At 39.8% G+C, this 26,885-nt stretch overlaps 1 protein-coding gene across 2 annotated transcripts in view; it reads right to left on the bottom strand.

Moving 5' to 3' along the window:
* Positions 1-2,552: 2,552 nt before the first annotated feature.
* nfatc3a (nuclear factor of activated T cells 3a) overlaps positions 2,553-26,885 on the bottom strand; it is a 58,355-nt gene continuing 34,022 nt past the window's right edge. For both annotated transcript variants that reach the window (XM_006779879.3, XM_087832033.1), the window contains exons 4-10: positions 25,139-25,338; positions 24,451-24,623; positions 23,885-24,025; positions 19,378-19,433; positions 19,134-19,260; positions 15,548-16,624; positions 2,553-5,568 (exon numbers count right to left, since the gene is read on the bottom strand). In XM_006779879.3, the coding sequence (XP_006779942.1) occupies positions 5,519-5,568; positions 15,548-16,624; positions 19,134-19,260; positions 19,378-19,433; positions 23,885-24,025; positions 24,451-24,623; positions 25,139-25,338 (1,824 nt within the window). In that variant the 3' untranslated portion in view covers positions 2,553-5,518. The remainder of the gene's footprint in view (positions 5,569-15,547; positions 16,625-19,133; positions 19,261-19,377; positions 19,434-23,884; positions 24,026-24,450; positions 24,624-25,138; positions 25,339-26,885) is intronic.

The raw sequence follows: 26,885 nt of genomic DNA, 5'->3' as shown, positions 1-26,885 counted from the left end.
GTGTTGACAATGATCTGTGTTAGTTGTTCTTATTTAGAGACAAATGCAAAAAACTGATTTCTAGTAACTTCTACTCCTGGTGTTTGTTTTGGGGTTTTTTTCTTTGTTTGTTTTTCTCGAAATGCTGATGTGTGATGTATTTCAACCTCAACATCTTTTAGGCTACTATCAACCCACCTAGAGGCATTTGGATTATCACTTAAAGTAAGAGGCCATCTTGTTAGGGCCACTTGTTTACCTGCCTATAAATGTTATTATCTAATTAGCCAATCAAATCGTAGCATCAAGGTCAAGATGACTTTCTGTGTTGGTGTTATGAAGCTCCACAATCCTAATCCCCATATTTCAATCCAATAGAGCACCTTTGTGATGGTGGAACACCACAAAGATGGTGGAAGATTCTCATTGCGGATGTGTAGGCGACGAACCTGCGGCCACTGTGTAACGCTGTCATGTCATGGGATTGAATCTAGTCTGTGGCCTTTCTGTGTGCAGTTTGCATGTTCTCCCCGTGTCTAAGTGGGTTCCTCCACAGTCCAAAAATAGGTGTGAATGTGGGCATGAATCTCTGCCTTACCTCTGTGATAGACTGGTTACCTGTCCAGGGTATAGATAACTAGATAAGCAGAAGAAAATTGAATGGATCTATTCTTTGAAAATGTGCCATTAAAACACAGTAAAACAAGCCCAACCCTACCCTTAAGACTAGATGGGTTGATTACCTGTTACAGCTGAAGCGGTTAAAAGAATGTCTGTAAATAAGCAACAAAGTCCTGTTGAATTGTAGAGCAACCCAAGCGTGGACATCAGAGATTCTCAAAAGAAACAACCCAACAGGCGACCTGTTGGATCTAGACTTATTTCAAATTAAGAGCAGATTAAAAAGAACTAATTCTAGATGTGAGCTCTACCGCCAGCTGCAGCACGTTAAAGTTTCAGTAGATGGCGCCAAAGAACGGTTTCAATGTTTCACGTAGTTCTGGGAACCGAAATTCAGAGGTTCAAAAGTGTCAGAGCAAAAGGAAACGCGTACGTAGACGGACACATAACCACAACTGAAATGCGTTTCCTTCAGTTTAATTTCGGGACATCTTTGGCACAGCGTGAGTGGAACAACTGTAGAGACAGAGACGACACAAAGAATCAGTCTCTGCAGCAGCAGCAAAAGTGGCAAAGTTTAATTTCGGGGAAAGTGGGGACATTTGCGGCTGAACCTGCACTCTTTCTGGTGATCACTGAAATTAAAAGTGATTCGAAAAATGCTAAAATAAATAAGTACGCAAATAAATGCACATCTGCTCAGTGCAGAGACCAGACTCCAGAAGGTCTTTTATAATATTAAAAAAAATAAACTGGAAAAAAGCAAAACAAAAACTATAATGGTTTCAGAGAAAGTCCGGGACCCGAGACTTCGGCTTTGCAACCATATCAGTGTCCGTCCAATCCAACTGGTACCGCTACAAGTCACAGTCCCGGATCAGTTTTGCATCCGGGAAACAAAACCCTCCACGTGCTACAAAAGTACACATGTTTTAATAGATCCCAGGAAAACTGAGTAATTGCTTTGATGCTTCCACGACCTTTGCAGAGTGAACGTGCAGATCCTCAAAGACGGGAAATCAGTTTATTACCGAATATAAAACCCAGTCTGCGATTTCAAATACGGACATTAACGCTTTATGATTACAGCTCAAGACATCGACTAAAGTTTACAAGATGAGACTCAAAAAGAGACGAGCTGATCCTGCTGAAAATCGATGCTGATCACCAGACAACTGAGTAATCAGCAGCTGGTCTGGGTAAAAAAGTAAGATGAGATGTTCATATGTGTTTCCTTTTATTTATCAAGTACAGTAGGCTGCTGTGTAAAAGTCTTGAGCCACCCCTTATTTCTTTATAGTTTGTCAGACAATCATTTCTTAAAATAGTCTTTAGTAGTTCTTCTGGCTTTCAAAGTTTCTGCTTTTTTCACGTATTTTCAGTCTGGTACTTGTACCTGACCATTTTCACGTGAATATTTTCTTTGTTAAGATGCTTAACACTCACCTATGAATCATTCAAGACAACAAAAGCAACCTATAACCCAGATGAACCAGTGTTGTGTCTAAACTGGATACCTGAAAAAAGCCTGTGTCAAACCCCAAAACAAAAAAACTATCAATAGGAGATTTGCAGTATCTCTGAAAGGCATGTCCTTTCAGAAGGAGGAAATCCCAAGACCTGCAGGAGTTGAGAGATTAATCTGGTTCTTCAGTTCATCCACCTACTGTTCACTGAAGCTTCATCAGAAATGGTCTGAGTGGAGGGATGGGAAGCTTGCCTAAGAGTGTTAAATAAACAAAACTAATATCAAAACACTGATGTTTGAGCTCACTGGAACTGTACAAACTGGGTTTTTTTTTTTACTTATATATTGAACTTCCACTTATGTTTACGAATAATGTTTATGAATATTAATAAAATCACTTCACTCATTTACCATTAACTTTGCAAAATATGAAGACAAGTTGTATCTGAGAGAGATCGATGAAAAAAGTGAGGTGATGCAAAGCCATGGCTGAGCTTTTGGTTTTATTGACATACACTAGAGTCTACAGTATGATGCAAGGTATTATTCCCTTTGAATAATTTCAAAAAGCACTGCAGTCTTAAAAATTACAAAAATTGAAACATACAAAATATACAAGAAATGACAATACAAGGCTTGGTAAACATAAGCTAAACCTGTATTTCCCTTATTATTATTATTATATGAGACGCTCATGTCCCCACCTTTTTTAGGAATGACATCCATTTCAAAGTATCAAAAATAGAGTTGTACAGTCTCTGTTGCTTTACTATTATGTAAAGTGGGAACATATTGTTCGGTCTTTGGTTATGACAGACGAGGGCAGCAGCCAGAGTTTACTGTCAATGCTGGTTTTGCTTCTTTTTAGTTTTTTTATTATATATATTTTTTAAAAATTTTATGGGTTTTTTTGTTTGTTTTGTTTGTTTTATTTTGTGTTTTTTTGTAGACTCGCGTCTTTCAAACTGCAGAACCAGCTTTATGCAAAAAAAAAAAAAGAAGCCCAAAACATCTTTTTCCTCCCACCCCACCCTTAAAGTCCACAATTCCCCCTAAAAAAAAAATCAAACAAAAATAACAATAATAGTTACCGACTTATGTCTTACGCATAGAAAAATAACAACAACCCAGAACAGCATACAGACACACTGAAAACTGGTTTTCAAACAAGAGTTAAGGCATTCTAATAGTTTACATAGTGACATGATACTCGCACTATCTGAAGGTTCAGTTTTTTTTCTCTGTGAAGTTCATAAGCGACTTTACACGTATTTTATAATCTCCTTTCCCATATATAACATCATATCTCCCATTTGCTGTTGTTACAATTTGCATAGCCTAAAATACATGTGTGTGCTTCTCTTGTTGAAAGTAGGACTCTTAAGATTCCTGTCTTCTGTACAGCATATTTGGTACGAACATCAAACACTCATCTGCACACTCACTCAGAACTGAACCTATTAAGATGCTTGCACCGCGTCCTCGGCAAAGCAGGTTGGCTGATGGACGAATCCAGGATGCTAACGGAATCAATCAAGCATCTAAAACACATCTAGAGTCTACTCCTACAGGCATCAAGGTCTTTTTTTTTGTCTTTTTTCTTATGTAAAGGCATTAGGCAGAGTCTGAATGCATAGCATAATCATTTTCACCTGGAAACTCACTTCAAACCATAATTAAAGAAAACACTCCTGAGCTCTCCTCACCCTTGTCAAGCTTAAGGCAGAAACCAGTGGAAATCTTCAAATCAAAATCAGTATCTGTCTGTTCACATCCACGTCATATCTGACTAAAAATATGCCTGAAGATGCTCTTTCCTCAGGTTTGTTATTGCCGCCGTACAGGCACTGCACATCTGCGAGGAGAGAAAGAATGGGAATGAATAAATCCTGGAAACGATGGAGGAGGAGTCTTGGATTGTTATCAGCAAAGACTGATTGTTTTTAATAGAGGGATGTGGGATACCCCCCCGATACATCAGATTCCTGTTTTCTGGAGTCCTGGATTTCAGCTTTCATTGCTAAACAGGGTGCAATACATAAACATTTTTATGCATAAATACTTTCTCATAATTGCTGCGTCAACACTCATACCACTAGAAATATGACTGCTGTTAGGAAACGGAAGGCACACAAAGGGCCCTGGGAGATTTGGGGAAATTTCAGAGGCAGAAAGCTCTGTCTGTGGACCAATGAAAAAACTTCTCTCGAACACCAAAATAATCTGCATCTTCATGCATCTTCCAACTCTCCCTCATCGGGATTCCTGAAATCACATCCGCATAATCCGAGCCCCATATCTGTTTCTGAAACAGTTAAACTTAAAGCCTGCTGTGCAAAACAACAAAAACAAAAAGCTTTCGCCACCACTGAAAGCTCCTAACTGGTAATAAGGCATTTGTTCAATGTGAAGAAGGCAGAGAAACAGAGGAAGAAAAGATAGGGTATGGTGGTGGTGGTGTATGTGAATTAATGTACAGATATCTACACGGCTGCAAGATTACAAAAAGTTGTGGAATGTTGCAGATCCGAAAGAGACCGGTGCCACAAGAGCTCGTTCTACCTGCCAGGACCCCGCTCCTTTAAATCTGAATATTTTCATCATTTACAGGAGGGAAAAGAAGGGGGAAAAAAGAGTGGACATCATCATTACAGCAAATTTTACTCACTCAGCCTGACAGCAAAGCTTGGCTAGCAAAGCTTTTTCTGAAATAATTATGGGTGTTCTGATCATTATTAAGCCAATTTCACCTCTTAATTGTTCTGCCACACTTTTGCTGATGTTCAATTAACCCTGAATATTTTATAGCACCCTGGTGCTTAAGAGTGTTGCCTGAGAAATTGGCAACACTGAGAGCACTGCCACAGCCTTCTGGCTCATTGTGATTGTGCACTACTGAGCATCTCTTATTCTCATAAGAAAGGTCAATGCTGGTGAGAGGGCGACGACAGCGCATTAAGTTGTCTCTTGTAGATAAACTTAAAAAAGGTGAGTGCTCAAGACTCACAGAGGTGAGAACTGATTGGTCAGGAAGACTGGGTGCTTTGAAGGGTCACAGACAGCCCTGATCATTAAAGAGCTGAAGAAAAAAGTTTTTTATAACGGTTTCTTATTGTTCTCTGACAGTTTTTACCCTGGCTCTAACTTGGCATGGCTACAACATCCTCCTGCTCACTTTTTTTTAATCTGTGTAGTTCAGCATCAAGTTCTCTACACATGACAAACAGTTTTAAAAGAAATCAGAGGAGTGTCTTCTTCAGGCTGGTGAACTTGCAAATCCTTGTGGTTTGGAACAGACTCTCCCAACTGTATTCAGCCGTTGACAACAATCGTCTCTCTTCAACCCCCTTCTTCCATCAGGACCAGCACTCGGACCGGCACCTGCGTCCATACTGGAGGTGAGGAAGTGGCAGGATTTACGAGTTGCAGGGGATTGGCGCAAGGGCCGAGCTACGACTGGTTGGGGGACTGGGACATGTCTCTGTCGATGATCTCATTCACTGCGAAGGGAGACAAACAGAAAAAAAATATTAATAAATATTCAAAACTCTAAATATATTATTTTGTCAGAACATGTGCATTTCTTTCCAGCAGAGGTCAGTGCAGTTCCACCCTGAGTTCCTCATAGGACAAAAATAGCAATTTCAAACTGCCAAAAGATTAAAATGGAAAGAAAAAAAAAAACTCTAAAAAACTGGCAAACGCAAAGGTCACAAAGTCATGGCTCTGACGTGAGATATAATCTCTCCTGACATAACAAATGAGAGAAACTATTCCATTCACTGAATGTGCCAATTCTAAACCGTGTTCAAGTCCAAGAAATGTTAGCAGTTAGCACAGCACATTGACTCCTATAAACACACACTCCTGTGCAGCTGGCCAACCAGCGGGGCCGTCCATTACTTCATTAGAGATTTAATGGTGGTTCAGTACATTTCCTCAGGCCCGTTCATGGGGTGTGTAAGCATGGCAAAAAGGTTGTGTAAAACCAATCTATTGTTAAACACGTTGTTGAGCCCAGAGAGGCACTCAGGCACAGCAAGGTTAATTACTCAACACACTCAGTTAGAGCCTGATTTTAAATAAATAACAAGCAAGTCTTTCTCAGCCTGTTTTCCAGCCAGCCTGAATGGTTGTTTTACATCTGCTGCCTCCATTCAGAACTCACACTGGGGCCACAAGAAACACAGCAGGGAGCCAGTAAAAACTGCAGCCGTGAAGTAAATCAGCTTTACTTTGACGTGGTGAGGAAGACATGAGGAAAGAAAGAGTAAGAACACTTTCATTTATTTTAAATTTATGGAAAATGTGAGGTGAATGTTTCTTTTTTTTTTCCATTCTTACAACATGTATGAGTTCACCTTTTATCCTCTGACTTCTTCATGTGGTTTCCCTAAGTGTTTTAAATGACAAGATGACAGGTCAAAAACACAGAGTGTAGAAGTCAGGCTCGGCAAACTGGTTTGGGTGGGTGTAGCAAAGACCTCTGGCCCAGTGTGACACCAGCACTCAAAGGCAGATATGTCTGTGCATGCCCATCAAAATGCAGCTCTTCTCCACCCCACTCTGTCCACATGTGCAGCTGTAGTGCAAAATCAAGCCCCCACTCCTGAGAAGTTTATAAATGCTTTACTGTAACTCAGTTAAAATATGTGACAGGGAGCGACTTAGTCATCGATGAGCGAATGAACCAGCCAAGAGCGTTTCTTCAGAAAAAAGAAACCATATTCAAATTTAACAACACGTACACAAACACGCATAAACGCTATAAAGTAATACAAGTGGAGTAAGAAAGCAACACAACCTTAATAAACTCAGCAAAACAAAGAAGTCTTAACATTTATTTTGTTAACCTTTCTATCTGTTTCACAGCTTCACCGCCGCCTCCTCAAACTCAAGAGTACTTCAAGTTCATTTTTTCAAACTGAACACATGATTGTCTGTCTCAGTCTCTGTCATGGGACCAGAAGCGCAATTTAGTGCCTTGGTGTACTTTATTTGTGTTTTCTGCTGTTCGCTTTTGTGTCTGGCCACCATCACTCACATCATCCTGTTAGCGTGGGAGGCTCTTCCTTTCCCATGTCAACCATGTTCACACACACACACATGCGCGCACACTCTCACACTCACAGCAACACCACGCACTTGTGAGACTACCGTGTGATTATCAAAGCAAACATTTACCTTTGAGCATACAGTCTAACTTTGACGTATAACATGCAAGTGGACTGGTTCATTGCTTTGTCACATAATTCCTCATGTGAAATAAAGCTCTGATGGAGGACCACAGATCTCCTTTAAAGGCCGCGACCTTTTGAAAGACAAGTGCTGCAGCTGGGCTCAAAATAAACTGCATCTTACAGCTGTTAATGGACCGCCAGAGCAGCAGCTGCATTGATAAAATGACACAGCTATAGACTGAGTTTCTTTTATTTCTGTAACACCAGTTTAATGAAGTTCAATAAAGGTTTAACATTTGACTTCTTGCATTTTTAATCCAGATCAAATTTAGAATATATCTTAATAGCACTTAACTACACTAAACGTAATTAAATTGCTTTTAGTGTGTAAGAAAAATTACGACTGTGAGCACTGATGGATCAAATTAGAGGTACACATTACAGAGTTGCGCTTACAGGCCTTCTGCACAGCTTAAGCGTTATGTGGTAAGCTCTGTTTATTCAAGGGAGTGAATCTGCCCTAATACCACAGGAATATGAGCAACATAGTGTGAAGTGCGACAGACCGACATTAAGTGGGCGTCTGCAAAAACTCATCACTTTCCGCTGTACTGATTAGATTGTTGCATAGGCAAACATTAATCTATCGACCGATAAATACGTAAGAAGAGACAAAAAAAAAAAAAGGAATTAGCATAAAAATTCACAAAACCCAGCTAAAGTTTACACTTATTCCGCTCATTTCAATTTGTTCGCTCTCTCTTTCAAAAAAACACAAAACAAAAAAAACACAACCCTCTAGTGAGGTTTCCCAAAATGAACTGTCAGAAATATTTTCATGAGGCTTCAGTCTCGATATTACATCAGCGCTCGATGTAAATTTGGACAATTTCGTGTGGGGCCGTCGGAAATAAGCAGAACTTATTTTGGAAGAGAATTTCCATCTCAAAAAAGACATACAACGGAAAAAGAGTTTACTCCACCTCTGCCCATTTACGATTCTTTTCTGTTTCCCTTCTCATTCAATTCAACAAACTACTTGGAACAGCTTCAGTTTCATAACAAAAATTCTAACGTGTGGACTAAAAACTAGAACTAGCAGGTCAGTAAACCAAAACGCTTATCTTTAAGGAGAACAAGGCCACAACCAAAGCAACAGTAAGCAACTGAGCAATCATCGCAGTCTGTAAAAATAAAACGTTTCCCTCATCACTGAGCAACAGATAATCTATGCTTCAATTTAACCTGGAGCTCCACACATCAATAACCAGAAGTGAAACAGAGGTTTGAGTCGCGCATAAGCTATGACTAGTTTCATATGCCATAGTATTTTCTCAGGTTTACTGGTATTGTTCATGACGGTGCAACAGAAAACCAGTGATTCAGCGCTGCCTGCCGTAGTAACTGTGGCTCTGAATGTCTCAGCCGAAGGGAGATCCTCTGCAGATGACTGGGAGGGGGGCTCCCTAGTCAAAATATACATCTGCAGTCAGCCTACTACCACTACTACAGTTACTCCTACTAGAAAAGGCTACAATCAGATCACTCAATCCTCTGGGAGCTAACAGATTTAAATCTTTTAACTTTAATCTTTTAACTGACTGAAAAGAACAAAACAAACCCATGAAGTGCTGCCTCCTCTCTTGCACGATTAAAGATGTTAACTTAGAGGGAGGACGATTTTTCCAGTCACCATGCATGCAGACCTTTTTTCTCATCCGATCTTTAGCAATACACTGTTGTGTAGTTTCCAGCACAAATACGAAAGAAGTTTGTCTTTGAATGCAGGAGAAAGAGAAAACTCTTTGAGTTAAGCACCACTACTGTCTGCCTGTAGGCTCGGTAAGAGTCACAACGAGCAAGAAGGTCCAGAATATTATAGATATTACCTCAAACCCAGGGGGAAATGGCTACGAAATGTCAGGCAGATTTTAAATCTTAGAAATAAACTGCTAAGTGAGAAATGAATTTGTTGTCAAATCTGCATATTGTGATTGAAGTGGTATCAGGGACTCTGTTAAATTTCCCTGAAAGGAGGTTTCACATCTAGCAGGAGACCACTGTGACTGGGTTAGCTCACGTTTCTAAAGTGCATGTCAAAAGAGGCATATTGAAAAGATTTCCAAAATGCAAAACAGAAGTGAAACAGGCAGATGGTCATTCAGTACGATAAACATGTCTTCTGTCGAAATGGAAAGTGGGTAATTATCAAAACTCTTTATGACACACTGAAAAACATTCCCTGACCCAGGCATTAAAAACATTACTCTGGCAGTGCGGCTTAAGCAAATAGCTCAAAGTTTGAGTGACTCTTTGGTCCAGCAAATGAAGACAACATGCCACAATGGAAAATACTGGCGCAAAGGGAACAGAGGGAAGCAAGACTCAGTTTGCCTGCAACAGGGAATATCAAAGCACACAGTTTCCACTTGCAGGGCCCTGTAATGACATGCACACATCCTCACAAAGCCTCGTCTATGAGAGCAAACTTCAAGTAAAAGAGCCACTGACTGATCACACACATTGGAAATAGACGGTCAGTTGATAGAACTGGTATTGAAATCTTCCAGGCCTGCTCCGGAAAAGTCTTTCCCCCCCTTTTTATTTCCATTTACCCTTCATCTCAGCTGCTTCTCTGTGATCCCTTTGTGCTTCATTTTAATTTTACTTCTGGAGTGAGTGAGTGGGTGGGTGAGGGCACAGAGCATACCGGAGAAGCTTTTTACAAAGTCTCAGTTTCTCAAAGTCACTCATCTCTGTGAATCATCTGTGGATTTCCCATTTGATCTAACGGTAAGTGATTCGCAAGACTCTCGCCTTTCAACGAGGACACAGAATTGTGGTTCCACTTAGCGGATGACCGGAAGACAGAGTTTTAAAACAGAAACCACTGGAGTTTGAATGGCCACTTGGGGGTCATCTCGAAAACCCACACCACTAATAAAATGTATATACTATTGTTTTGTTTTCTTCATTTAAACTGTCATTTTCTACCGGCTGCAAGCTGAACTAAAACAACAGATTTAGAGCTTTTTTCCCACTTCAATTTTCAAAAAAGTAACATCTTCAAATACTTTCATTAGCAAGTCTAACATCCAAAGCTATTTCAGGAGCAAAGCAGGAAATCTTTTAGATTTAAGAACAAACAGAAATTTATTTTCCCTGTAATATTTTGGCTACCAACAGGAATGCAGCAGCAACGTAGCATCAACAGGCTAAAGTGACTCACCGAAAGCTCACGGGCACAAACACACACAAAAGCTTGCAAACACACATTTCCACAGCTTTACAAGGGGAGTGAAAACTGCTTCACTACAATCTGTCAAGTCCTTACTTGTGCACCATGAAAATGTGGTGACTCGTATTAATTTTCCAGTTGAGCACCAATGCTCCATACCTGGCTTAAGAGCACAGAAAACAGACTATCAACAAAGCAACAGAGAAAAAAACTATGAAAAAACCTTAACCATAAAAGCAGCAGTACTACTTTCCTAAATAATATCATATATGCATATTTAAAACAAACAAAAAAACAACGTACGAGCTAAACTACTTTTATTACCACAGAGGGATTTCTAGGCTTTCCCTTCTTCTAACAAAAAATGTAGCAACTGGCACCGTCTCCATACCAGGTTGCCTCTGCCAAGACATCTGCCTTAAACTCTTTAAGACCCTAATTGTGTGGAAAGATGACACAGAAAGTCCTTTTCCACTTGTTTGAGGGGAAAAGACCAGCAAATGTTTGCCATTGTTTTTAAAGAGCAGCAGTGGCATTTAATGGAAATCTATTTTCCTTTCACTGCTTACAGCGTTTATGCCAGCAAATCAGGAGTTTGGGGTTATTCGTGTTATTCTTCTGCCTAATGGCAGTATGAAGTCTCTAACTCTAATGTGTTAGAGACTTCATACTGTCACACAAAACAACTAATTTCTTTCTGTTTTTTCATGAAAAAAATAATGTTCTGTAAATGACTTAAATCGGTTTGTGATGGCGACTCTACAAATGAACTTTTCATTCCAAGAAAAAATATCAATGAATTACAGCTTAGAAAAGGACCCAAAGACAAAAAGGTATTTGAAAGTCTAATTTTATGTTTAATTTCATTTAAGAGAAAGCTGTAGCTGCATTTCTCAAAGGTAAATCCAATATTTACTGGCTTTCCCCCCCTTGGAGGGCCAACTGCTGAGAAACAGTCTTTTTGGATTACTTGGTCAGTGGCCAGTTCACCACCTTTTTTAAAAAAAAAATTTATTACAAACTTTCCAGTTCTCAGCTATTTTGTAGCATTCATGGTGCACACATCATTTGCAGGATGCACATCATGAAATGACTTTAAATAAACAAATGACAGTTTATCATTTAGAGATAAGCAAAATGGGAAGTCGTTGGTTTTGGTGGCATTATAACATGCCTCTCATTACCTGGTACATACCAAATTATTTCTGTCTGCTAATATGAAACTACAACAGCTGGTGAATTCACAAAGACTGGAAACGGGAAAAAATTGTTTTCTGTGAAAGTAATCCATCTGCTAGCACCTTCACACATGACTTAACAACAGATTATCTTTCTGTTAAAGAAACGAGTATCACTTTCATTAAGACATTAAGTGCAGACTTCATGAAGTGGCCCAGTAACTGAACTCTGTAAACTCTGTATGCATGTGTGAAGCAGCACTACTGAGCTGGTGGGTGGATTTTGTCACATAATGGTATAGACAGTCTAGCTGCTTCATAACCCAACTCTATTATGAAAGCTAAGCTAAGCCAACCTAGTGCTGCATTCACCATCATACTGAACATAGCAGAAGAGATTAGTGGTGCTCTTTAGATAACGAGCAAGCACATTTTTAGTGCAAAAATGTTGCTTAGCAGATCAATCTGTGTGGAGCAACAAAGATGGAGCAAAAAAGTAAAAAATAAATCTCCCAACATGTGAAGATTTTTCTTCCACCACAAAATGCTTTTTGTCCTTTTAGCAACAGCTGGTGAAACTTTTTCATTTGTATGTAGTCTCTTTCCTTGTAAACACAGAAAAACAGAACAATAAAAACATATATTTAAAGATGGACACTGCCTGGCATATTTGATGACATCCACAGGATGATACGTGTCGCTCAATGTGCATGTTTCTGTGTCTTTACTGTGCCAGTGTCTCTGCCTCGAGGAGTGCAAGCAGCAGGGCTCTGCCTATTATTAACCCTCAAAGCCATAGCTCACAGTTTGGGGCAGCTATGAAATTGGGCAGGGTAGTGCTGACAAAAGACCGGCTTTGTTGTGGACACACGCTGCGCGCAGTGTCGACACTACAGCAACTGCTCACATGCAAACAAAGCCAATAACACACATGCTATTCTTTCCCAGCTGTGCTCTGCAAACATAAAGACAGTCACGTGCAGATTAATTAGTTAAGTGCACAGGTTGGCAGCAAAACAGCTTCAGACTCTGTCACCATGACCACTATGCATTCTTTAAGCCGCTACCATGCTCATACAGTCACCAAACAGACGTGTATCTATAGATGCTTGGAAAACCTGCCTGACAATCTCACGGATTATAAACCTATTAATCACGTATACGGCACCTAAATGGAAACTATAATTCATTTTCTGGTTAAAGTTCTGATAAACCTTGCTCTATACACCAATTGTGACAAATTTGTTATAAAAACCGGTGTCTTTGAACATTTTCCATTAAGGCACCACCCAATTATATTCTGTTCTGTTTTGATTCAGACATCAAAGCAGTAGAAAAGCTCCACATTTTAGGAACACTCAGTTAAATCTCTTGTTGCTTTTACATTGAGAAGATACTTCTTTGCTTTTGTGGCTTATGGTCTTTCACTGCAAAACCTAATAAAAATAACAAAGAAGCAATTATGTATCTATGTAATTTTTATATACATCTTGAGTGCTGTTTCTCCAAAAATACACTTCTGTGTTTAGACAGGAATGAAAATTTCAAATGTGCATTACACATTGTACATAAGCATTAAATTATTCAGTTTACACTTCAATTTAATTTCAGATTCCAAGAACATTTCAGATTGAACGTCTCAGTTGAGTGACCCTGCAGTGGGTTTGGATTCAGGACTTGTCTGTCCATCTGTCTGTCAGTCTGTCTTCTCACCTCCTGTGTCTCCTGCTCTGTACGGGCAGGCACACACACACACACACACACCTCCACAATATCAAAAAGATGCACACAAACACAATACACACAATCTCTCCCTAACACACACACCAAGACACACATCTCGCGCATGCTATGGTGTGCGTCACAAGTGCCATCTGCTTGCTAATCAGAGTAGTTTTCTACACATTTGTATTCCCTCTTCTATCGCCGACTTCAGTCTATGGTAGTACAGCAAAAGTTGAGCTTAAGTGTGAGTCTATATTAAACCAGTCTGAGAACAAACTCTTCTAAACACAAGAAACATTTTATCAGAAAACAAATGATAATTATGTGTTCAAAAGTCATAATTTTAGGAAATTTTTTTTTCAAATTATGAAACCAGAATGCAGGTTTATCGCCACGCTTCATGAATTCATAAACCCTTGTGGTAAAATTTGCATTCATCTTGATCTGCCTGTCTGCCAAACTGGGGTGTATGCGGTCTACTTAAGAGAGTGTGCTGCGACCTCCTAAAACTCAGAGCCGGGTAAAAACTCCACATTTCTACTTCAAAACATGGCCTACAGAGCTGGGCTGGCACAGAAAGCTATTTTTAGCCACAGGCTCAAAGGGAGAGCTTACATTCCCGTCTGAACTGTGTCACTCACAAACTTTTCTCACACTTTTTTTTAATAAGAGATTGAGTACAGGCAGCTACTTTCAAAGTGACTGTGTCTCCGTGTTTGACAGGGGCAGAGGCTGAATAACACTGCGCTAAAGTTTCATGAAGAAAAAAAAAAGCAGCTAAACAGACTTCATGTGTGCACATGAATGAGGCTGTGAAAAGGGAATAGCTATATGTATTCTTAAGTTTTATGCACTATTGAACGCCACCAGCTGTTCACACGACTTACTGAGAGCAGTGCTGTGTTAATGAGACTGAACCTTTCTAGAACGCAGTATCACACTTCCCTTACATAGCCTTGCCAGGCTACTTATTAACCCTAAATCTTCAGAACTCTCATTTGAATATGTCAGTAGTGGTAACACAACCTACAGATAAGGAGGTAGGTGACTTAGAACGGTGTGGATTAACATATTTTAGGTTAGTTCATGGATGAGAGAAAAAAAGGTGCTAAATGCATGTGCTGACTTCATGGTCAATTGTTAAGTCAACAAGTTCTTCTGAGCATGCTAATTAGAGTTGTTAGTGCAGGTACACACACGCTCAAGTACACACAAGCACACACAAGCACACACAGGATGTAATTACTGCAGCAGCACACAAACGTAGTCGTTGTGTTCCAGCCACAGTCTTTGCAAGTAGCACAAAATGATGCAATCCTCTCCCTGCCTTCAGCTCCAAGAAGCCAAAACATTCAAAATGTAATTAATCTCCAAACTGCTGCCACAGATACAGAAGCTCTGCAGTCCACAATTAGACTCTTTAATACGATACTACAGCTATCAGTCTTATTGTGTCTATGTTACCCAATACGAAGTCACAAGACCCCTCAGTAATGAACCTGTGTACACAACTGTGCACTGCAGTGACAGATGAAACACTATCACTGTTATCAGGCATCAAGGTTTCAGCCTCTTGAAAATATAACAACTGGTGCTGTGTATTGTTTTACATCATCAGGTACAAATTTATCTTGTGCGTCACATATTGTAGGGTAAATTTAATCCCTGAGCGGTCCCTTGTTTCAGACTGAAAATGAGATTGATCACAGATGGTTGTGCTCTAAATATCTTGTGTAAAAGGATAGGAAAATGTGATAATGAGAGTTGAAGGCTGGACTGACAGAAAACTGAGTGAGAGTCAAAGACGCATAGTTACACACAGAACAAAACAGGGTTGCAGAGAGAAAGAAGCATGGTTAAAAAAAAGAATAATTATTTTAAAAAAAATAGAAATTACTATTGTTACACTATTACTCCATCAACCTTTAATTTTTTATTTCAGATTGCTTTGTCTGTTTTGTGTTACTTCTGAAAGACAGTCAAATTTGAATGAGTTCAGCTCTTTCTTTTTACGTAATGACAGTTAAAATTGTAAAGGCAGCTAGTTCTAAACATTGAACTTTCTCCCAAAGGTTACACGTGTCTCACTGTTTATTAAAAGGCAATAAAAACTAAACCCACTGGAAATGTTTTAAGAATATAAGGTCATACATCTCACCATCATCCAGTGTGATGTCCTGTAAGCCAATGGAGCGGAAGGTGGGCTCCCTGTCCTCTGGCTCCTGTTTAATACTCAGCCTCTCCCCATCTGATTGGAAGGGCCCCTGAGGGCTTAGAGGATGAACCAGAGGCCCCACTCCTGCCGGAGAAAGGCTAGTCATGACTGGGCTTGTAGCCTGGGGAGAAAGTTGTCCTGAATGTTGCTGTTGGAGGGGCCCCAGAGGACTGCCGCCTGAGGTGGGTGAAGATGAGGTGGGAGACTGGTACGGCAATGAGTGGAGCTGAGGAGAAGAAGGCCCAGAGTGGGGAGAGGGGACCATCCTTGGAGGAGGGGCGCTGGACGTTGTGGGACAGGATGCTGATCTTTGACTAACTGGGTGATAGCCCATGGCCCTTTGCAGTGGTGTGGAGTGCTGCCCTGTTAGGGGGTGTCCACCTGGGGAGGGCACCTGGGTGGGAGAGCAGTGATAGCTTCCCAGTGTTTGGAGATGTGAGCATGAGGGAGTAAAGAGGGGTTGCTGGCTCTGTGGGGAACCCTCAATGGGGTTGGTTGTTGTAGAGGATGGAGCGGTTGGTGAGGAACAAGGGGAGGAGGGGTACAACATTCCCATGCCCATTGGGTGTGATGTTGCACTGGGGCTCTGCTGAAATGGCATCCTCTCATAGCCCTGAGGAGAAAGGCTGGGCTGGCCGTTGAAGGGCAGGCTGTGACCATGACTGTGCTGCATGGGCTGGTAGGAAGAATGAGGAGGAACAGAAAGGGGAGCAGAGTTTGGGTGGTACGTCATTTGGCAGTCTGCAGGGGGGTGATGCAAAATGCGACCCTGGAGCTGGGGCAGGTGCTGGAAAGATGGGGAGCCCAGGGAGGGGCAGGGGGTCTGCACGGGTAGCAGGCCAGGTCCGGAGCCCGTGGCCAGGCCGTGAGGGGAGCTGGACAGAAGGTTATCCGATGGGTGGCCCAGCTCAGGAGAAGGCAGCTGGGTGCGCACCAGACTGCCAGCAGGTGCCCGGGGCATGGAAATAGGAGGTACCGCAGGAAGGTCCAGCTCGTCTCTGTGCTCCTGTTTAACCATAACTAAAGGGACAGAGGTACACACAGACAGGAGGAAGGGAAATGAGAAAAATCACACAGTCAGTCATGTCTGCCAGCCAAACACAGCAAGAACATAGATAAAAGCAATATATGCATTTATCAAGCCAGAGTGTTGCCGTATCAACAATATCATGGCTATTTTTGCTTCCGGTACAGTAGTCCAAGGACCTAAACCAGCTACAAAAGTGAGTTGCATTTTTAAGTTTTTCCACATTTTCAGGTCCCACTGGTTTCCTCAGAATTGTGGTTTAAGGCTGAAAGTAGACTAAAAGACCCTTAAAGCTATATAAAATTTAAAAAAAAAAAAGCCTCCCAATTTTTTTATACTAAATGGGGCCATTTCCTTTTACTGTGACAGCTTAGAGCACTGCTATGCCAATCAGTAACCTATTTCCCAATCTGGTGCCTTGTGACAGTGAGTTTTATTTTTATCCAGCTCTGAATCAGAGAGAGAGCATATGTTGTCAGTCTGGCTGCCATCATGTGAAGTGTTGTGTGGGAAGAGGAGCTGAATGCCCCCCAGCCCGGATCAGACCAACAGAACCAACGAGTTCACTGACTGTGCTTTTAATCACTTTCTGGGATTAAAAGGCAAGAGGCACAGTAACGGTGCTTTTAAACTTGAAATGGCTTGAAAAGGAGCAAGGGAATACAAGTATAAACAGTATATGAGTAAGCTCAAGATGTTTTCATCTTTTATTTTCCGAAATTTATAAAAAAAAATTCAGTCCAAATACGTGAGGTTTATCCGCGTTACCTGAATGACAATGCAGCGATTTCAAAAACCAAAACAGAAACAAAGGTTATTTGTTCATCAGTTTTTCTCCAAGTTTTCTCAGAACACATTCTTAAATTGGGCCAGGGCCTCTGCAGCAGCCCACGATGAAACATGAAACCGACTGATTAGCTGATTTCTTTTTTCTATTTTTGCCACAATAAAGGAGGCGGTGTCCGTGGTGACACTAGCGGTGTCAGCGACCCATCTTGACTGACTGAGCAGGGTTATTCTACTCTGCTGTAATTGGCTGAACTAATCTGTCAACGGGGAAAACAGGAACTGCCTGTGCAGAGTGGGCGTGCTTGCAAACAGAAAGGCTGGGTGGGTGGATGGGCAAGGCTGCTTATACACATAAACACACACACACAAACACAATTATACACACTGCTGCGGTGAAAGTAAGGGTTTGGATGTGTTGCACAAAATGCTCACATGTCAATATATTCCGCCAACTATGTTTTCAGTTTGACTTGCTTTATGAGGGAAAAAAAACAATAACAATATCTAATAACAAGACATAAATTTGATCCGAAAAAGGATTTGAAATATTGAAGAAACTTTACCAATAAAATGTTAAGACTGAGTTCCTTAACGTTTTAAGAAAAAAAGTGCACTTCACACTGTAACTCACACTCAGTGTATAATAAAAGTTTCCTGGATAGCAAAAGATCTGTATCATGCAAATGCAGTGCATGTCAGAAAAAAAAAACACAAAAACAAAAAACGGTTGGCTCTGGATTGAGAAAGCTTTACAAAATAAACAGTTGGCAGGTGTTAATGTTATTGTTAGTGGAAGAGCCCTCTCTAAACCACAGCAATGCTTTCTTTGGAGAGAGAAAGAAAGAAACGAGGTTAGCAAAGCCCCTGTGGAGAAGCGTGCAACATGATGTTTTAAACTTTTGTCATTAACTTGGGGGTGTCACACAAGCGTGGAGCAATGCCAAATAATGCTTAAAGTATTATCTCACATTGCAAAAATATTAAATGAAGTAATTGTGTACTTTCTTAATTAAGAAAAGAAAAAACGTTATGAATCTAGACTCTAAAAAAAGCCCATCTGTGTTTACAAATATGTTCAAATGCTCTTTACATATGTTTATTAACGTCACAAAATACTAAATCTTTGATAAGCTACAAGACATTTAGTATTACAACAGTACGTGCAATCTGCAGTATTATCTGAACATTTTCTATTAGTCTGACACAACCTGAAGGTAAAATGCTTTTACTTTCACTATGTGCCTAATTCCTCATGTGGTCCTTTAGTCAAAAACACCATCAAATCAGATTAAACATCAATTAAACTCAGTAACTAATTAAGTAATTAGGTAACTAAAACAATGCTGTTTTTTTTAGTTAATAAAATAATCATTTATAATTACAGGTCTAATTAATACATTTCTGTATCATTTGTAGAAACTAAAAATGCTGGTTAAACAGAAATCTTGAAGTAAGCTATAATCATCACCTTCATCTAATATTTGTTTTTCACTTCCTAGATTGGGTTGTGGATCAGACTTTAGTCTGCTCCAAAAATACCATGGTGTTAACAGTCCTGATGGATTGTGTGATCTTAATGTGCAGAAATGGCCCAAACTCCTCAAAACTAAATTTAAGATACATTTTTAAAGCTCTTTCTTTCTCAATCTGTTCTTAAGACTTTTAAGGACCCTTAGCCGCTCTGTTAAAAAACACAAGAATATTTCAACTCACCTGAAAGGTAAGTGAAGCGTTGTGATTGGCTCCTTTTCCGCTTGCCATTGCAGACATAGAACTGCACCTGCACGGCTGAGCTCACGCTCTTACTGTGGTACGGAGGGATCTCCACCACAATGCATGACTACAAAAACATTGAGACTTTTTGTCATGAAACATATCACAAAGTTAAAAGCACTGTGGAAAAAAAAAACATAATGTAACTACACAGGTAAAAAAAAAAAAAAAAAATACTACTTACACCTTGAGTTTTCTCATGGATTATTTTTGCCTCAACTTCCCACTGTGGTCGTCCATCTGGAACGAATGATTTAGAATTTTTTTTTAAAAAAGGAAAATGCTGCATAAAGAAGCAAGAGACTTTGACATTACAATCTCTGTCAATCTAAAGTTAAAATTCTTGAATACACATAAGAGGGACTCCCAAGTTTGTTTTTGAATTTTTGAAATCATCAGCACTATCTCAAAATGAAAATGAAACTGCACACATTAGGTTATACTAATATATCAAAAAATCTTCAACTTCTCCTGAGTGGCAGCCCGGCTAAAAACAACAAAGTGAGGCAGAGTTTCGGTGAAGAATTGACTGAGAACTTGTGTGCGTGAATCATGTAAGCTAAGCTATAATGGTGAAGCAGACAGCATCAGTTTATCACATCACTACAATACCGCTTCAGGCCAAACACAACTTGAATCATTGCGACTTTGAAATACACTAAAAGAGGGATATAAAACACAGCGAGAAAATTATTAACTAACTAAAACGCCAGGCTATACATGATCACTACTGAGCAAAGCACTTTAATTCAGAGACTTTAAAGTATGTTGTTTTTAAACTTGTTTTGCAGAGTCTTTGTATTTTCAGCCTTCTTAAGTATGGCTCAAAAAGAGCCAAAGGCCTTGGAAAAGTAAAAATTTCAGGTTACTCAGAATATCAGGAGACGTCAAAATGATGTAGATTTAAAAGCCCAAAAGCCCTACGAAGAAAATCGGGCTTCTGAGCCTTTAGTAATCCAAATATCATGCTGTTTGTCTTGCCTGGTTAAAATTATGGGGAAAGCAGTGGAATAATTGTATTTATTCTAAAATAAGTAAGTGCCAGGTTTCTGGCTGGAAAACCTCTTTTCCAGCTTTCCTATGAGGGATCTAATTATTTGGCCAGACACCTATGAGGGCAGCTGCTTGAAGGGAAGCAGCTGGGGTGAAAACACTGACAAGTTTGGACTCTGGCTGGAAGAAATCAGTCACTGCACCATTCAGAAGAATATGAACTGTGACAAATAAACTACCATATTGCCTTTTAGCTTATGTTAATTTGCAGTTACTTTTTTCAGGACGTATGTCTGTGAAGGTTCTGAGAACCTTTTTTCAGGGTGCCTACATGGTGCAAGTAAAATGTGCACCTGCATAGCCTCTTCCACAAAAACCAAAGGATTCCCCCAAATACCACTTTCAGGCATCTGCAACAAGTCTGCAGAGAGGCCTAACCTACATGTAGATCCCAGCAAACTAAGCAGTCTTAGAGGCCTAAGAGGCCTTAGAGTCATTGTAACATATTCTACCAAAATCAACTATGGGTTTTAGAAGGTATTCTGATCACACAGAACATTAGCCTTACTTGTAGTAAGCACAAAAGACAGATTCACTTGATTGCAAAAGAAGAGCTTAACCTGTTGATAAAAAGAGAATTTTTTTCCCCTTCAGTGAAGAAAATGACCTTGAATGCCTTTGAAGCCGACAGCAGTGCATTACAGCAGCACAGCATGTTGACATTCAACAGGCAGCAGCAAGGGCCCCACATGCTCTGTCAGACAACAAGCTTCGACAGGAGCCTCATACCACCACCGAGACAATGACTCGGTTCATCGAGACACCCTGCACACTCCAGACAGAGGGAAAGAACATGTTCTTATTGTGCTGGGAGACCGAATAAAAATATAAAGGGTGATTGCTTTTTATATTGCAACTGTGGGCTTTTTCTTTTTAAGAAGCTACAGCTGAAACACTGGAGTAACCAGGCTATATTTGAAACAATTCAAGGTAGCCTTTAAAGTCAAACCCCTTCTATAAACAGTCATGCTTGTAAAAACTGACTCATACCAGTTATGGACTTAGTTTAACATCAGTATTTGACAAAGAGTAGCAACAACAAATACATATGTGTAAATTGGTGTAATTGTGTTTCCATCTCCAATTATTGTATATTGCATTAAATGAACAAAAAACAAGATTCATACTAAAACTGCGCAAAACCTAACAAACCTAAACATCTATCTCCTTTAATAGGCTCTCACTCCAACTCAGATAGAGATTGGATCTGTATCTGTATATAGTAAAGTTACTTAGTAGCATCTTGCAATGTAAGTAAGAGTGACAGTGGGCAAATCTCTACAGTTTTTCATAAATCTGTTGTCCCTCAATTATGAGAAGCCGTGGAAAAATATCAGTCATTGCCTCTCTTTTTTCTTCCATTCCAATACTTACTCCAATCAGTGTTTTTCTGCACTAAAAGCAGGCGGATTAGTCATAATCAGGTAGATCGTTTACACAAACCCAATCAACATTATTGCCCTCTCTCCTTTCATATTCTTCTTCCACAGTCCACTGCGTTCATGCACCAGCTTTTCTCCCTACCCAAGATGTGCCTCTTGAAGGTTTCCACATTTCTATGCTATGCTTCACCTGGTACACCTTAAAGAGCTAAACACATTCCTCCAGGCAGCTTTTTTTGTCCTTAATTTTTTTTTTCAGAATGCCTCTCACTCACTCACTCACTCACTCACTCACAGAAACATCACTAAAACTTTCTGCCATGTGTGAACTTGATTCTGTAGCTCTTCATCACAAAAGTGCCTCAGGCAAGCAGAGACTGGCTCAACAAAACTCATGCATTTAAAATTTCCATCCCAAGTAACAGCTATTATATTTGTTGTTATAGAGTCGTGTACAAAAGAGAGAAAGGATAAGGAAGAGAAAGAGGCCCACGTAACAGAGACTGGATGAATACCATGGGGGTTTAATTGAGGCTACATGTACAACACGTTTTCATTGTAAAACAATGTTTTACAATGAAAAAGCTCTCTTTCTAAATGTGGGGCAAAGTGTGTGCATGAGTAAACAGGAATCAGAGGGTTGGTTTATGTAATAAATACTACAGTAGAAGAACAGCAATAACAAAAAGACCAGAGATTTCTTTGTTTGGACAGACAATGAGGTGGAAGTGTACTAATGGCATTAAAAAAAGAGGACTTACACACGCAGGGTGAAATCAAGAAATGCATGTGTGCCTAGCTATACTATTCTGGCTATATTAAGACTGACGAGACCTGTGCAATTGTCTGAACAAGTCTCAGTTTCTTGCTGCGCAGACTAAACCACAATCTTGGATTTTTCAAACTAAACCCAGACCAGAATCACTTTTGGTTAACGTCATTTAGCGGGTCTTGAAATACCAGATTAGTGAGGGCTGAGGCAAAGGTAATAAAAGTTGCATGCTTTAAATCAAAATGATCTGGATGTAGCTATATCTTGAGTGTTTTTTTTTCAGCCTAGATAGATATATAGACACTATCAATCCCACAAGGGAATCTTAAGTATTTATTAAACTAATACATTTTGGTTATAGGATTTTACATTCATCTTGTTCCCCACACTCACATACTCTTTACACGACACCAGTATTATTTAGTAGTGTAGCAAGTTTTTGTCACTTGCATACCAAATGCAAGCCCAGTTGATTGTCATTATTGTAGATGCAGAGATGTCCCCATCTCCACTGCTCTTTAGCTTTAGCAGTTCATGTTTGCTGGCAGGTGACGGACTAAACTAACTGTGCCATGTATTGTACATTTGTGTCTGTAGGTGTTTTTCATGCCATCAACATTACAAAAATCACCTTGCTGCACAAAAATAATTTAAACATTTTAATCGTTTCAATTACAGTGTTTGAGTAAATAACGGATGGGTGATTAACAAAACAAACAGTTTGAGGGTGGGGGGTGGGGTCCTACTGCAGTGATTTGATCTTTATTTAAAAATATAATAAATATATAATCTGCCGCAATAACAGTTATTGTGGCAGATTATAGCATTGATATCATTCTTTTTTTTTTAAAATAAAGATCAAATCAGTGACAACTGCAACATAAGCATGAATGATGACGTACTAATTGTTTAAGTGTTAATAAAAATTATGTTTAAAATGTTTATTATGTTTAAAAAATACTGTAAGCACAACTAACCAACTCCCATAACCTGTTTGGAATTTAACAAATTAGCCTGTTGGAACAAGAAATTCCCTGAGGCTAATATAATGATAGCTGTGAATGTAGCTGAGAAGTGACGCAGAAACATTAACAACACTGTTAAAAGAAGTCAGGAATAATTTTATGCTTTTGTAATATATACTGATTTTCTCCAGATATTGTCTTTTTTTTGAGAAAACAGAGGTCACGGTCTAGTAACAGCACAGAAAATTTGTAATACAAATGCAGAAGAAGCACAAGACCTCTTGCAATAATGCATAAAACGTGGGTTTATATGATCTCACCGGGAAGAATATCCCACTGTAAATGACAGAAGAGTAGGTTTGGTCTGTGACTAAAACTATACAGATCAAAATGACACATTTAATGTTTTACTCATGGTGGCTTGTAAAAAGCATGAAATATTTTTGCACACAAATTTGGCACGCATTAATTCTGCAGGGGTGGTTCAAGGCTAAGCTGCTGTGCGAACACAAAACTTACCAGGGCCTTTCTCCAGGAAGATGACCTTAGACTCTGGGAAAAAGTTGGCACCAGTGATGACCATCTCTTCTCCCCCGCTGACCAGACAGCTGGTCAGGCTGGATTTCTCCACCTGGGGTAGTTCCTGAGCTGACCGCTGGGCTGGAAGTGGGATAGAAAGGGTTGAGGAGAGAATGGTTATTTGTTGAGCTGTATTATAAGTGACCTTATGTTATATAAGGTATAACATAAAGATAGAACAGACTGTAGATTTAAAACCTCTCTGAAAGCCTAAGTATAAAAGAAAAATTATGTATTATATATTTTTGTAGGTCTTTGTAGCTTTATAGATAACCAGGCTAGAAGGGAACAGAAAAAACTGAGCACATTTACATTTTTAACAGTTATCAAACATTCTTATCTAAAGTAACCACAGCAGATCAAATCTTAAATTGCTGCAAGCTTGCTAATAAACAAGTGTGTATGTGGGAAGGTTTGTGTGTTTCTATCTTTGTATCTTTCCTGTTCTGGCTTTCTGAATGAATATTTTTATGTGTGTAAGCTGAGTTTAGGAAGCAGACACTCACAACACTCCACAGGAATGGAGGCAGCCTGCAGTGACAGCACCTTCCCATTGGGTTGAGGGATGTGCACTCTGAACACCACGCGGACCCGTGTGTTCTTTCTTCCGATATCCGTTTCCCCCTTCCGCAGCTCAATGTCTGAGTTCCGCAACTTAAGTATGCCAGCACAGTCAATACTGCAGGGTAATGGGAAAATAGTTGGCCCAATACAGCACCACCGGGATAGCAAGCATCTAAGACATATTTAAGTAGTAAAGGTCTAGGAGTGATAAAAACCAACCACAAGCCCAGCAGGGGATTAGCAACAAGAAGCCGGGTGTAATTGCTCAAACTGTTGAAATTAAAAATGCCTGTGAATATGATTTATTACAAGTGTAAATGAGAAAATCCCTTCCTATTAATTCCAATGTAAATGAAACCAGGTCTTATACAAATTAATCATTCTGCTGTTATAGGTATCCTAAATTTATTAATAAAATTAGGTTCTCTGCTCCATGGGAAACACTCAAATTTTCCTTCGGCCCCCGACCCTCCTGTTGGTTTAAATTAAGAAAATCTATAAAATCCCCTTTGGAAGATATTACAACTATGTATAATCATAAAAGAGGTTATTTTTCATTGGACATGACTTCCTTCATGGTGGTAAACTCATAACTAAGTAATGCAACCCTGAAGTGGTCTTGACATTTACCTGGCTGACATGTTGTTTTCAGGGAGGAGAGGAATTTCGAGAACTTTAGTGCTTGAGACCATAATTTCTTGGCTGGCTGTGGCTACGGTTTTCCCAGTGATCCGGTGCACCTGGTAGAAGGCGTGCGGCCTCAAGTAACGGTCATCTGCGGTTCCAATGAACATCTGCAGGTTGATGGGCTTCTCATTGTAGCCAATTAGCTGACACAGACAGAGACAGAAACACAGAACAAAAACAGATGTTAGTCCTTTGGTTCCAGATGAGATGTGCTAACAAAAGAATACTCTTCATTTCCACTGCCTTAAGAAGCAACCTTTTCTGGAATTAATCTTATTGACAGGTCCAGGATGTTGTGATATTTCTGGCAGAGCCACTGGAGATTTGTCTAACACTCTGGCCTCCCACCAGTCTGACACTGATGTTTTCAACTAATTGACTTCTAATTTTTTCCCTCTGCATGCCCGCTCATCATTGACAAGTAAACCTCACGTACTCAGCTGTTTCAAGACAAAAAAAAAAGTTGTATTTCTACAGTAGTACCACATTAATAATTAATGGTGTACAAATTACCGTAACTGCCAAGATGCTAAATCAAACGAGTTTTAAGAAAAAACATATAACCAAAAAATCCAATCTGTGTGATACTAGTTGAGATTTCAAAAAAAAAGGTTAATACAAATCAATGGCTTTTTGAATGTAGTGGTTGATGAATACCAAACTGGTGAGGGGCAATGCTCTTTGGCTGTCCTTTGAGAGCTAGAGCTCTGATTTGAACTCAAACAGGTGAGATGTCTGATGAAGTAAAAGTGTTGTAGGTTGGGTAGAGACAAGGGAAAGATGGAAAGGAGAGCAAAACCTTTCCTGCTCATAGGGACAGAAAAAAAATACACAGACTGCACAATCCCACTACTGTTGTAATGTTGTACTTGGCAGACTCTGTGACGGCAGGATGGCACCCCCCTTTATACGCACTCCCACCATACTGCCTCACAAGTCTACACCTCCAGCTCAGATGGAGGGCAGCCCATTGAGGTTAACAGAAAAGAACAAGGCCTTTCATTGCTGTTTCACCCCAGGAACTGCCAAGCCTCAACCCCACCACAGCTGGCTGTTGACCCCTTCCTCCCTGCAGGTTTGCGTCATACACGGCCGTGTCAATGCCTGGTACAGAGTGTTTGGTGCATTGACAGAGAGAAAGTGGGTGTAGCTTGGGATCTGTCGTGTGCTCTTCCAAAAGTAGCTAAAATAAAATGACTGAAATCGGTCACCATCAGGAACAAATGTACCTAAATAACAACAGAGAGCAGGCACTGCTGCAAGATTGTCTCTGTGTTTTTAAAAGGCTGACTTTATCTGAAGCCAATTTTAAAACTACATTAGTTCAAAGAAGTATTTCCAGTATTCTTAAAAGGCAAACTGGATCCAGTGGTGAGATCTGTGTTATGGGAATTGTTGTCATTAGATGCATCTTCCTCTCTTTTGCTGTTAATTGCTGCTTCTGAGATTTTCCCCTTTGTGAAAGAAGTCAAGGTATGGCAGTACCTACATTAAATCAAGCAGTGGAAAAACTGAGAAACTCTGAGTGGCAGATACGAGTTATGCAGCCAGACTGCTTAAGGTCTTAATTTTAATTCATTTTTGTGAGCTAAATAAATAAGCTTTTATCTAGAAGGCGTCAATAAAAGGCAGTTTGTTCTTAAAAACAGCCAAACACTGTTTGTAGCTACTAAACAAAATTAGATTGGTT

This window comes from Neolamprologus brichardi, chromosome 1 (genome assembly GCF_056152115.1).
Source record: "Neolamprologus brichardi isolate AB-2024 chromosome 1, ASM5615211v1, whole genome shotgun sequence".
Taxonomy (NCBI): domain Eukaryota; kingdom Metazoa; phylum Chordata; class Actinopteri; order Cichliformes; family Cichlidae; genus Neolamprologus; species Neolamprologus brichardi.
The sequence above is the reverse complement of the archived record's forward strand: the minus strand, read 5'-3'. Positions and strand labels throughout refer to the sequence as shown.